Source organism: Cricetulus griseus, chromosome X (genome assembly GCF_003668045.3).
Source record: "Cricetulus griseus strain 17A/GY chromosome X, alternate assembly CriGri-PICRH-1.0, whole genome shotgun sequence".
Taxonomy (NCBI): domain Eukaryota; kingdom Metazoa; phylum Chordata; class Mammalia; order Rodentia; family Cricetidae; genus Cricetulus; species Cricetulus griseus.
Window position 1 is genome coordinate 60,573,574 of NC_048604.1, and position 14,848 is coordinate 60,588,421.

A 14,848-nucleotide genomic window follows, 5' to 3' on the forward strand; every position below is an offset into this window, starting at 1 on the left:
TGTCAGAAAGACTAAGATCAAAATACCGAGGAAAGCTTATATTGGAGAAGATGTGGAGTTAGGGGAACATTCCTTCAGTGCTGGTGGGAGTGTAAACTGTACAGCCATTTTGGAAGTCAGTGTAGTGGTTTTGATGTTGATAACCAATGGCAATTCTTATATACTTAGTCTAAATATCTAAAAATCTCATTTTAAAAACTTGAATTTGCCCAATTAGGAAAGTGTAATAAGATAATCTGAAAGTGAATTCTTACCTCATATATATTTTAAATTTTATATCAAATAATTGATCATTTTCAGCAGATATTATATATACTATGTATAAATCTATATTTACAATTAGCTGTTAGGAAACTTCCTAAAATAAAAATTTAGAAAAGTAATTTTATTAATGAACAATTCTCAATTTAATTTTTTTACATTTTTGTTTTAAAATGCTATTATTGGAGTATAGATACAATGTTTGTTTTATGAGCTCTTTGTGATATGATTTGGCCTGTAACCAATTATACACATATTTGTGTATATTTGGCTTATTCTGTTCTTTAATGAAACTCATATTATAATGATTGTATAATTTCTGCCAAATTATGCTGGGTAGAAACTATGCTTTTCAACATTAAATCTGGAGCACATATTCCCAAAGAGGTCATTTTATTTGGATAGCCCTCATGTGTATGAGATACTTTGCACATAAAAATGTAGTTATTCTAGACTTTATTTTTAATGGGATAGGAGAACAGAACATTTGAAATGTAGTATCTTCTTATAAAGCTACATAGTCACTATAAGTATTCTAAATAGATTTCTTTAATGCAAATAATAATGTATTCACTGCTCATTTTAATGGGCAAATTCTTAATCTTGGATTAATTTTGTATATTTCTACTCTTTGTATTTTATAGAAACTTAATAGAAAAAGTTTAGGAATGAATGTGTCCCTAAAGAACACCAAGAAAATTAAAATGAATAAACACTCAGTGTATTCATGTTTAGATTAATGGTTAGGCAAACATTTTAAGATTAATGGCTAGCAGTCATTTTAAATGAATATATGTACACAGTACGATACAGTACAGTGCTGCTTTTTAATCCTAGCAGACTTCCATTGCAGTAAGACAGTTTGTTTATTGTAATAGTGAAAATTTTCAGGTGGGTGGGCATGTGGAGACCACTTCTCCACAACTGGCATTTGAACTACCTTTGACTTGTTTGTTTTGAGTGCTTTGAAATATTTTATCTAGGGCTGGAGATCCTGCCAAAAGTTAGTAAATATTTCTAAGTTGTTATAAATGAAATATATTAGTCTTTTTAAAATTTCAGATTCTGTCAAAATGTAATATATACAAGATAGTAATTTTAAAATGGAATCCTAAAGATTGAATTAACCATGCAAGTATTTTAAGAAATAATAGAATTTATAGGGCTGTACTTCCATAATTTCATCACAGTAAAGAAACTTGGTTTTCTAAGAAAAATCACTGGTTATTACAATTTTATCAGAGCAGTAATGGGATAATAATCACTCAGATTTTGCATTTGTATAACTTCAGTCAACCTCTTATGTTTTACTTCATAGATGAGCATTTCTTTATGCGTATTTCAATATGGTTAAAATGTCCTCAATTATTTACTTTTATATGAGCAAAACCAGGAATATTATATTATCTGATATTAAATGTGTAATGAAGTCTTCGAATGGTCTTGATTTAATAGGACTTAAAATAAATTTGAAGAATGAATATACTCACAGCTTCTGACAATATAATATTGAAATTACCTTATTTTCCTCTGTCCTGTGCTGTCATATATTTTATGTCAAATATGAATTACACTTAGTGCAAAGGGAATGAGAATTCTGTTACTTGTTGCAGACTTGTAAAGTCAAATGAAAGAGTGCGTTATAGAATTAACTGCTTTAGTGTGACTTTTAGTTTTCTAAGTTTATCTTGATTCAAGTGAAGAGATATAAAATTCAGGTTGAATACCATCCTCATTCATTAATTCTGCCACCATGCCTTGTTTTTTTTTTGTTGTTGTTGTTTCATGTAGTCATTATTGTAGGACATTGAAGACTAATTATAGAACAAAAAATGTTGTCTTTTTTTACCCACACTGAATGTGTTTCACAAGATTTGTGTGATAAACTATAACATTGTGATACCTACTGCACAGTTATGCTATTCTCTTAACTTATAAAAGTTATAGAGATATTGAACCTTATTTTAAAACCTCAGTCTTCCTGCCTCAGCCTCCCAAGTAGCTAGGACTACAGATGCAAACCATTGTTATTGCTCTAGTTGGTCACATGAATATGGGAGAGTGGAACCTAAAATGAGCCAGATTAAAGTCTCATTCAGTAGCCAGTTTTAGTCAAAGCATCAGACAATTTGTATTCTGAGCGTTAAGCTAAGTCAAATGAATAAAAGTCACATGAGTTTAGGGCGTATACAGTCCCAAGGATAACCTGTGTTTGAAAACATCATTCTGAATAATAATGGGTGAGATATGGATAATCTAAAGTAAACACACTTCTATTATACCTGGGAGGGCACAAAAGCATATGTTATGGAGAAACTGAGGTTACAAGACTTTTGCCTTGTTTCCTTGGAGTTATCTCATAAGCTCTCAGAATCCTCCTTGCACAGCTTCATTCATGTTCTGATAAACCACCACTTCCCATAAGGCTGTGAAAGCATAAAATACAAATATGACTAGGGCAAACTAGGTAAACATGAGATGCCTAGAACTGTAAGAGATAATGAGAAGGACATACAAGAATAAAAACAGTGCTATATATCTTTAGGTTGCATTCACTAGGGCTTCTACAGTCCAGTCTTCCATCCATATCAGTATTAAACATGTATCCTTTATTTGTCCTTAGAAAATGTCTCATGTAGCCAATACTGGCCTTGAACTCATGATCCTTTTTGCTTCTACCTGATTGTGAGGATTACAAGCATGACTCACCATGCATAACCACATGTGTGCTCTTATAAATAATGTATTCATAGAAATTATAAATATATTTTAAGCAAGTTACTTATTATTTTTGCCTGATAATTGTGAAATCCAAAACTACGATACTTTTTAGCCTTTTCTAGATGAAAAGTTCATGTTGATTGTTAAATAGCCTTTGGTGTTAATGAATTAATGAACTTTTAATTTTGTTTCTTATGCCTATAGGCTTTAGCAGTGTGTTTAATTTTTTAATTTTAAAAATACCCTCATTTTATCTTATTCTTTAATTAAAAAGATAACATTGACTTGCTTATTCTGTGTGTTTGTGTTCATGAGGTGAATGTACATACCACAGCATACATACATGTGGAGGTCAGAGCAGTCCAGACCAAACTCAGGTTGTCAGATTGGGCAGCAAGCACCTTTGCTCATTGAACCATCTGACTGTCCCTTCATCCCTTCATTTTTCTAGTAAAAGATTTGAGGTTAATAGAGAAATCTTACATTAATTTATAGTAAAATATTTTTGGTTTTTATTAATACTGCTCCTCAAAAGTAGTCACACTAATTATTATATAAATAATAGTAAAATACTAGTAAAGCTACTAGGAATTTACCAGAAATATACTGCGGTTTTGAAGATACCAGACTAGCCTTGTGTCTCAAACTATCTCATAAGGTCACAACCTTTCCTATTAACTTGTTTTATAATTTTTATTACAAATTTATGTCCACATTACATAGATATAAATCATAATTGGAGTTCATTGTTGTGTAATGTATAGTCCTTTTATAAAGTTTCATACAGACACAAATACCACTAGTAAAGAGTTATCAGGCCAGATGGGATGACTCATATCTGATGTAATGCCAGCACTTGGGAGGTTGAAGCAAGATGATTGCCACATGTTTGCGGCTGGCATGGACTATAATAATGACTTCTTAGGCATGTTGGGCTTTAGAAGAAAACCCTATTTAAAAAAAAAATGAAGCGGTTTTCATAGATATTTAAAGCACTGCCTTTTAGTAAGAGTGTCTGTTCTACAGTGCCATCCAGTTTTATGATGTTGAGCTAGTTACTTAACATTTCTGTCAGTGTCATCTTGAGAATTGGAATAATTAACATCTACATCACAGAGTCAGTATCAAAATGAAAAACCTCAGTACTATTTATAGTTCCATCAAACACCTGTACATATCAATCTTAAGTTTAGGTGTCTATATTTCCAATTTGAAATGAGGAAGAATGAAAACTCATTGAGGTCAGGTTTTATATTTTAAAGGATTGTTTTTTGTCTGTAGTCCATATTTCTTACCAGCTTATAGTAACCCCAATTTATGCAGTGTTTGCAGATTGGAGAATATTTTACCTTTACTCTTAAAGGGTATAGAATAATTTAAAACTTTTATATTTATTTTTATATCATTAATATTTATGAAATTATAGAATCAAGACAATATTTCAGTGTATGAAAAAAATTAGGCTATACTAAGTAATATTTCATACCGTATTGTTTTTCATAGGTTCTCACTCAGCAAGGATATGATGCTGCTTGTGATATTTGGAGCTTGGGAGTCCTTTTTTACACCATGCTGGCTGGGTATGATATTTACAAACTCAAACTTTTCTGCATATCTTCCTCTAGAAAAAGTACAGAAGAAAATAATGTTAGATCCCATTACTATTTGCAAATCTATACTTTTTACTTATAAAATGAGATACAAAAATAGAACAGTTTTCATATAGAATAAATGCTTTAGAATAAACCTTTCATTTTTACATTAAGTGCTTTACTTTTCAACGGACTTGCTAGACTATAAGATAACTGTGTCTATAAGATAGGAGCATGTTGTCTACGGCCATACCACCCTGAACATGCCCAATCTCGTCTGATCTCAGAAGCTAAGCAGGGTCCAGCCTGGTAAGATAGGCGCATGTCCACTGGACTTGTTAATATTATGTTAATTTATTACAAAAGCACAATAATCCTGAGCCACAAAGTATTTAGTAAGAGGATTAATAAAAATATAATACTAAACTAGAGAAGCATGCATATACATGTCTACCATTAATAGGATGAGGATACGTTCAAAACAGATGTAATAATAAGTAGGCTATGTTAATGTTTGTGAATTATAATTGATAAAAATGATATTTTGCTCTTAATAGGGAGTAGCACTTTATTTAAAAGTGAATATTTATGGTTGTATAAATTATTCTGTTTTTTTTTAAAAGGAATGGTTAGCTAGCAACTATCAGACAGGTGTGACATTTTAAATATTCAATTTAACTGCTATATAAAAACATAAAATATCTTAGTTAATTGTGATGTTGGACTGTTAATTGGCTTGTGTAATTGCTTATGTTAGGATTTTAAATATCATAAGCTCTTTATAGAATGGTATACCTTGTCATATATAGTTAGTATTATAGGTTTTAGACCATGGGATATAATTTCTTGCTTTCAGCTTTCAAATATTGGCTTTATGATTAAACAATAAATTATTACATATAAGTATGTATTATCTAAACCTAACTGTTCGATGAAGGAATGAAAACATTATTGTATAAAGCTATCTCTTAAGTTTTTTAACCATAAACCAACTTTCTAGTTCCCAAATATAAAGAAATTTCAGTTACAGCTAATAACATGATACTTTTGTCAAGTTAATTTTTAAAGTCCACCTTAAATTTATGAATCTTTTCAACCCATGAATAATTTTATGTACTTAATTCAGAGGCTGTGGTTTTTATTACATTGACATCAATATTAAATATATTTATTTTCCATAGGTATAAACTGAAAATTGTAACTCATTTCCACTAATCATAAAAATAAAATGTTAATGTATAAGCCAAAATAGTATAATCAATACATTATAAATATGTAAGAATTAAAACTTCTTCATAGTAGATATATTTCCTTGCCAACTTAAGCCTATAAAAGTAGAATATTTGTGTTTTATCATGCTTTTCTAATATTGTATGTTTATATAAAAGTCTGTGTCTATTTTGCATTTATTAACTGATCAAAGGATGCAACAAAGTTATCAGCAAGATTCCTTACTTGATTACATAATTTATTAGAATTAAATTCATTGTTTGAAATATGATTTCATATTAATAATAAAGGGAACTATTAGGTAATGCTCTTGGCTCCTTTTTATATTTGTATATAGACTTATAGTGACCACTTTTGAATATATATAAAATGTACCTTTGCCTTTCGTGTTTATTAAAATCTATTTTATTAACAGCTACACTCCATTTTCCAATGGACCCAATGATACTCCTGAAGAAATACTCCTCCGTATAGGCAATGGGAATTTTTCTTTGAGTGGTGGAAACTGGGACAATATTTCAGATGGAGCTAAGGTATAAAACATAAATATGTTCAGTTTTGCTGTGTTCATATGCAATTATTAAAATCCAGGAACTGAATCCCAATGTGTATTTGTTATATGGCTTTCATGTCAGTTTTTATTTATTTAAAATTTTTTTATTTGTTGAGATTATAATTACTTCATTTTCCCTTCTCTTTCTTGTGTCTAATTCCTCCCATGTATCCCACTTCACTCTTTTAAATTAATGGCCTACTTTTCTTGAATTGTTGGTGGTTGTAGTTGTGCTCTTTGTGTATGTGTGTAAATCAAACTGTTCAGTCTGTATAATATTACCTGTGTGTATGTTTTTAGGGCTGACCATTAGGTATTAGAAAACCAATTGGTGTGTTCTCCCCTGGGAAAGACTTTCTCTTGCTCAAAGCATTTCTGTGTTACCTGTATTCTTAATATAGGGTTAAGTTCTTGTGAGCTTTTCCCCTTGCATGGTAGCATGTCTGTTGCTGTCATTCAGTTCAGGATGTAGTTAGGGAGCCATGTTGGTGAGCTTTTATGGATGTAGCTTCTGTTAGACACCACAGATACCAAATGAATAGTAATAAAAATATTTGGTCAAAATTAAAAGCTTATAAATTGTTACTACGGACAGGTTGCCATCTGAGTATTGTAAAGTGAATAGAAGATTTGCTGTTCTTTTGTATTCATGTAGTTTATAAACATTTACTAAAAGTAGATATAGATGATAAGAAATTTTAGGCATTCAGTTTAGATGAATTTATTAATTTTGTTAATCATTTTTTCAATATATTATCTAGGTATAAACACCCGGTTGACTATACATGATTATTCTTTGTCATAGTTTAGTATAATTTCCCAGAAACTGGCCAATAGTATCATAAAAGTATTCATATGTAAGTGACAAATGATTGGGATCTTCCCATTTTCCTTTTAGCCATCAAAATGTTCAGTAACTATTATTGCTTAAGATAATGAATCTTTTGCTCTCCCATTCTCTGCTCATAATTTTGTCAAGGAGAACTTGCTGTTTTGAAGGGATTTCAAAGAAATAAGATAAATTAAATCTTACTGAAAGAGTCAATTTGTTTATTAAAAGTAGCAAACTATGTTTTTTTAGTATAAAAATGAATCACTAGTCTGATACTGTCTTTATTAGGAAGCAGTTATAAAATTTTGGTATGGATTTATGTCTAGACCATGCTCTAGAGAGAGAGCGCGCTCGTGCTATTTATCAGGGGAATACATTTTGTATTTTAAATTAGTATTCCAAATATAAATGAACTCTTTTTTTTGTTAAAATACTTGGAGACCAGTTTGCTTGGAACAGCCTTGGTTTATAGCTTTCACTCATGTGTCACAAATTATGTTCTTTATATCTTATCTTCATGTCACATTTCATTATGAAATTTCACTTTTCTTTAGAAATACAGAAATTTATTTTTTCATAAATGCTGTATAGCAATGCTACCAACATTGAATTCTTACTATATTTATGTGATAGTTATTGCCCTGGGTATGCTTCCCATTACCACATGAACATGGTGGTACATGCCTCTATTCCCAGCCCCGGGTAGATAGAAGAAGCAAGAGAGTCAGAAGTTCCAGGTCATCCTGTTCAGGGATAACCTGGGTATATGAAACGTCAAGGCTAATATAGGGTCTATGAGAAACTGCTTCTAAAATGGAAACAAAGAAACAAAAAATAAAGTTGTAGAAATTATTTAAAATTCAAGCATCAGTTTTTTAGTATAAGAGGGGAAGGATAAAAAGTCATCTAGACTAGCAGTTAAGACTTATGATGGTGCATAGATTGCTTAGCCTGAGTTTATGACTTACTAAGATTGTGACTTTGAGACTGTTGTCTAACCTATTTGTATCTCACTTATCATCTCAAAAAGTTGATGTTAGTAGTACCTACCTCAGCAATGTTAGAAAGGTTAAACACTCATATATGTTGTATCAGTATTGTGTATATTCAAAAACAGGTTGGTTGCATATGTGACACTTCCTAAAGTTCATGTATTTGGGGATAATATGATTGCAGTGTTCTGTATGGCAGATAATCAGTAACTGAGACCCTTCTGAGTAAAACTTAAGACAGTACATTTCAATATTTATAGACACATCCCTCCCAAAATTATTCATTGCTTCATTTTTTTTTAAACTATCTATACCATTCAAAAAATCCTTCAAAATCCCTGGGCAAGAAGCAAAGTTCAGATATGGTTTAATGAGCAGATAAAGGTTTTTGTTTTGTTTTGTTTTCCCTTTAAATGTCATGATATTTTTTTCTTTTCTTTGCATAGTATTTTCACTATAGTATAATATGGAAAAGTTCTTTCTAATTACATCCACTTGGGATTTTAAATGTTTCTTGTATTGGATGGATATCTGTATCCTTCCTAATATTTAATTTTTTCTGCTATAATTTTATTTAATAGGCTTTCAGTCTTTTGGGTTTGTTTATCTTTTCCTTCCTTTCTCTACTTCATGGATTTATTCTCAGGTTTAGTCTCTTGAAAGTATAGCATGGATACCTCTCCGTTGTGTTCATCTTCTATCTTTTTTTAGACAGTGTCTCACTATGCAGCCCTAGGAGGTACTGAACGCACAGGGATACCCCTGCTTCTACCTCCCAAGTGCTGGAATTAAGACCAAACAGTCTTCTCTTCAAAACCCAGCCCCCATTTCCACTCAGAGGAGAGAAAACAGACAGCAGTAATTCAAAAGCTAACTAAATGCTTAAATGTAAGAAAAGGCAATTAGAAATATCAAGAACAATATAAAAGCTAGATAGAGAAGAAAGGAGCAAGGATAGTTAAGAGTTCTTAAAGGAAAGTAAAAGCTAGGAATTAAAATTGACTGAAGTTTATATTGTAAATAATTAAGTAGTGAAAAGAAAGTAGATGAAGAAAGGATAGAGGAGCAAAGAAGGAATACAGGGATGAGAAGCAGCATATATGTCTATATATGGGATGAAAGCATAAGAAATAATAGTGAAAGCTGGGCGGTGGTGGCGCACGCCTTTAATCCCAGCACTGGGGAGGCAGAGACAGGGGGATCTCTGTGAGTTTGAAACCAGCCTGGTCTACAAGAGCTAGTTCCGGGACAGGCTCCAAAGCTACACAGAGAAACCCTGCCTCAAAACAAAACAAAATAAAATAATAGTAATATAAAACAAATACAAGAAAAAGCAATAAAAATTGCCAACATTTTTCACTCCCTGAAGATACATAGTGTGGAGTTCTCAGTTTTTTTTTATGTTTCGATGTATTTGATATCAGAGGCATTTGGGCATTTATTCATTTTTCTCTCTGGTTAGGCCAAAACAGGCTGGTAGCAGATTGATACCAACCCAACTGTGCCTTTTCTATGATACTGTAAAGTATATTAGCCCTGGTTGAACTGAATTCCTAGAAGTGTTTTCCTCATCCAGGCCAGGCAATACAGGAATACAGGACCTGCCCTTAAACTGCTTCTGCTGGATGACCCCAAGGGTTTCCTCACAGTTGGATGCCCCTTCATACCAGGTGTGCTCTGCCAGTGCATGTGTGAGCAGGAAAAAAGCCTGAGGCAAGCTATGTCTCCAGTGCTCTGAGATTACATTAGTCCGTCAGACTCAAAGGATATGTACTTATAGGGTCAGCCATGGAACACTGACTGGCCCTGCATGATCTAGCTATAACTGGTCTCTGCTAGTATTCTCCCACAGCTGCTCTGTTCCCAGAGGTCCAGTTGAAGGCCTCCAGAATTAATCAACTTTCTTCTGTATTCATCCCCATATTTCTCACCTAAGCAGACATATGTTTTTGAATTGCATCTAGATTACAACAAATGTATTGGGCCCACACTGATTCTTGAGACATTTACTTGCCCAGTTATTGAAAGAGGGGGAAACTTTGGGATTTGAAGGTAGCAAAAGCCCATGGTTTCTGATCTCTCTGGTCAAAAGGTTTTGACTGTAAAATCTCAAAATAATTAACCTGTTAGCAGCAGTGAGCATGACAGTATATACAGCAGGATATGCAGTACTGGTTCCAGATCACTTCTTTTCATTTATTTATTTGTTTGTTTTGCAGAGTGCCATATTGTGCACCTGTGAAGCTCACAGACTTTCTTTTTTCTCTTTTGCTTAAAGCTCTGCAGGGAGGGGATGCTCTCTCTCTTTTGCTGTTTCAGGGTGTGTTTCTTTTACAAATCTAAAGTTCATCATTCCTGGATTCTACTTTATCTCTGTGTAATGTTTGCTAATACCCTCCCTTACCTTTTCATGATATCAACCTTTTCCTGTAGCTACTACAGTTAATGCTCTATTGTAGATTGGTGGAAACACAGGAAAATTCCATGTATCTTTCTTCCACCATCTTCCTGTTTGATTTTGAAGTATATGGCTATATAATAAAAAATAAGAAGTTGGCATTATTTCTCCCTTTCAGTATATTACAGTAGTCATTCCACTGTGTTTTCTTTTGAAATGTTTTCTGAAATGAAATTGATGTTACCATCATTTCTGTTATTACTATATGTGGCATTTTTGTGTCTTTCATTAAATTTGGAAATTGAAGGGTTTTTCTATCTCCTCTGAAACTGCAGTTGTACATGTATGTTAGGCCACTTGAATAGTCTCTTAGCTCACTGGTACTCTGCTCTTTCACCAGTTTTAATAGTCTATTTCTTTAGAGGTAATGGCTAATACCTTATTTACCAATCACCTTTTCTGCTATGTCTGCTTTTAGATTCAGTTTATTTTAACCTTGTCTTTCAGTATTCAGTCCCAGATATTTTATTTGAGTCTCTCTTAAATACCTTCTGTTTCAACTTTTATATGTTTAAAATAGCTCTCTTAAAATTTTTATCTGCAATTCTAACATGTCAGTTTTGAGTCAGTTTTAATTTTTTACTCATTGTCCTTTCTTTTCTTGTATGGCTGCTAATTTTTGCTAAGATGCCAAAAATGATCAATTTAATATCCATGGGCATTGGGTACTTTTCTATTCCTATAAATAATTTTGACTTTTAGTCTACATATCAGTTAGATTTTGGGAAGCAGTGATAGTTCTGCATCTTCATTTTTAAGGGTTTCTTAGAGAAGACTATAGAAGTCTCAGGCTCCTCGCCAGTTAGGCAAAGTGTTCTATCAGTAAAGTTGATAGAAGCATAATATTCCTCCCCCACTTTGCATAACTTCTTGAGTTTTTTCCTAGTTTTATTTTTAGTTACTGTGTGTAAACCATGCAAATAAATCATTTCTAAAATGAATGATTCTTTTAAAAGAATAAAGATTATGTTAAAAGTTTGTAATCTAAAAGATTATAATTAATATAATAAAAATATTCTTCAAATATTAGGTTTCAAACTTGAGAATGAATGAAACATTTTGCTCAACATGTAATACTTGAGAAAACTTGTGGACACTGCCATGTATTAGTTCTGTGTTACATCCCGTCTTCTCTAATACTTCTTCTGAATTGTTTCCTCATGTGTGGGTATATAGTAATCTGAATTCTTGAAAGAAATCATCTATAGGTCTCTGTAAGTCTCTGTTCTTTTCTATCACCCCTTTCATTCTGTCTTCTGACTGTGTTGGTCTCCTATGAATGGGACCTCTGTCTCCTCAGTCTGATCCACAGGCTGGCCTCTCAACTGCACAGCAGCCAAAACAAACTCAAGGTAGTATGTTGAGGCAGTCATGATGCTCGCTTGACTTATTGAAGATCGTTTTCCTTTGTTGACTTTGATCTGAAAACTGTTAGTATTTGTTTTATATTTTTGACTTTTCAACTGAGTGAGTAAATCCAGAACTTGGAATTCTATCTGATCAAAAGTAGAAGTCCTTGAGCTATAGAGATTTGTTTTTGTTTTCTAATGTAATGTGTGGGTTGGTGGGCAGGGCATTTTCTTTAAGACAATGCCATATGTAGCTCAGGCTCCCCTGGGACTTGCTATGTAGCCAAAGATGACCTTGAAATCCTGATCTACCTACTTGTACCTTCCAAGTGCTGGTGTTGCAGGTATGTGACACTTGGCCAAGCTTATTTTATATTTGTATTTATTTTTTAAATTTTTATTAGAAACAGACTTCTTTTACATGTCAAGCCCAGTTCCCTCTCCCTCCCCTCCTCCCCCTCCCACCTCACCCCCTTTTTGCTCCCCAGGGAGGGTGAGGCCTTCCACAAGGGATCTTCAAAGTCTGTCTTATCATTTGCAGCATGGACTAGGCTGTCTCCCATGTGTCTAGGCTTAGAGAGTATCCCTCTATGTGGAGTGGGCTCCCAAAGTCCATTCTTATACTAGGGATAAATACTGATCCACTACCAGAGGCCCCATAGATTGTCCAGACCTCCAAACTGACATCCTCGCTCAGGGGGTCTAGAATAGTCCTATGCTGGTTTTCCAGGTCAGCTGTCCCTGTGGGTTTCTCCAGTCTGGTCCTGACCCCTTTGCTCATCAGTCCTCCCTCTCTGCAGCTGGATTCCAGAGTAGAGCTCAGTGTTTAACTGTGGGTGTCTGACTCTGCTTCCATCAGCTACTGGATGAAGGCTCTAGGTGGAGAGCAAGAAAAGTGATACCACAATAGATGTAGCCATTATAGGTTTAAAGAGAATTCTGGCACTAAGGAAATGTCCAGAGATCTACGAGTTTGACCCCAACTAACAGTCTAAGCAGTGGTTAAGAGACTACCTTAAATGCCCTTCTCCGATAATGCGATTGATGACTACCTTATATTTGTATTTAAATTATACATAAACCATAAAACATGTTCATATTAATGACATAACATATAATGTATTAATACATGTATTAGGTTAAACATATCCATCTCCTCAAACACCTGTCATTCCTTTAAAACAAAACATTGAAAAATCCTGTTCTAGGTGTTCGTTGCTATCTGTAGTCACACTTCTCTGTGTTAGCATACCAGAAATTCTTCAGCCTGTCCAACTGTAACTGATCAAAATTCCTCATCTCCCCTCCCCACTATACTCCATCATGTCTGCTAACCCACATTTTACTCTCATTTCTATGAGGTTGACTGCCTTACATTCCACATACTGAGTGAAATCGTGTCATAATTGTGTTGCTATGCCTGGCTTGCTTCACTAAAATAATGATCTCTAGTTCCATCTATGTTGTCACAAATTACAGAATTTCATTCTGTTTGGACTGAATGGTGCTCTGTCTTGTGCATATATAAATTCATGTACATGGATACACATATTTACTCATGCATACATTCAGTCATTACCATGTATTATATATGTGATATTTCTTTATCCATTTAATAGTTGATTGACAGGTGAGTTGTTTTATTTTGTGTCTGTTGTCATTAGTGTTACTGTGACTGTTGTAGTACAGATATCTCTTTGACATACTGATTTTAATTCCTTTAGTTATATGTGTAGTAATGGGCTTGCTGAACCAAATGAGTTACTTACTAATTTATTTGATTCACTGTTTAAGTCTTTTTATTAGAATATTCATTATCTTTTGTTTTTATATGCTCATGTCTCATTTTAAATATTAAATTTCTGTTTATTTTTACCACATCTGCTCTATTCCAAGTTTGTTTCGATTATCTAAAGCCCAAAGTATTTTTAACAGATTGTTTTTTTTTTCCTTTTTTGAAAAACTAAGGTCAAACAATGCTTGTCCCAAACTTACCATATAGCCTAGGCTGACCTTGAACTTGTGGTAATCCTACTGAATTGTAAGAATACAGGAATATTAGTCTTTTATCAGTTGTTATTACCTGTCATCTTTAGTTTCAATGTTCTTGGTAATGAAAGGTTGCACAAATGATGTCTTTCTATATTAGGAAATTCTTGTTGAGGGAATTTTACTTGTTTTCTACAAGTAGTAGAGATAGTTTACACAAAGTGTTACATGCTTTGGTGTAGTTGAACTTGTATGTTACTATGAAGTTATGTTCCATCATAGTTTTAATTATAACAAAAATTAGATATTCATAGTTAATGGTGACCGGACCATTATCATAACAATATTTTTGACATTGAATTTATATTTCGCTGTCCTCAACATGTAATGCAGAAAGTTCTTACTTACTGAATGGATTAGCTAACTGCATGGAAACCTCCCCTTTGTGTTTTATCTGTATATACAAACCATTACATCTTGGGGGTCTATCTTTCTAGCAAATTTCTATAGCTCTTTTCTTGTCCATTTAAAACATTTCAGGGAAACTCCTGCTATCTTAAGTGGTTTTCCCTCTGTCATTAGTAACCAAATCCCAGTTCTAGAAATTTGGTATACACAGATTTACAAAAATAAAAACTTTACTACATAATGAAAAGTCTGTTTCAAGATTATCTTTTGTCTTTAGATTCTTTTTGAGAATTTCATATATGAGCACTGTATCTACATCATTCTTACCACTCCCTTCTCTCTCCATCTTTTCCCTTTCAAATTGGTGACTTTAATATAATTGGTCACACACACACACACACACACACACACACACACACACACATAGAGAGAGAGTTAACTGCAACATTAAGATACTGTTTTT

The 14,848-nt window shown here is 33.1% G+C and overlaps 1 protein-coding gene across 1 annotated transcript in view; it reads left to right on the plus strand.

Annotated features, from left to right (window-relative positions):
• Positions 1-14,848, plus strand: part of Rps6ka6 (ribosomal protein S6 kinase A6) — a 91,852-nt gene that overhangs the window by 60,435 nt on the left and 16,569 nt on the right. The window contains exons 20-21 of the mRNA XM_035450234.1: positions 4,486-4,562; positions 6,220-6,337. Of these exons, the coding sequence (XP_035306125.1) occupies positions 4,486-4,562; positions 6,220-6,337 (195 nt within the window). The remainder of the gene's footprint in view (positions 1-4,485; positions 4,563-6,219; positions 6,338-14,848) is intronic.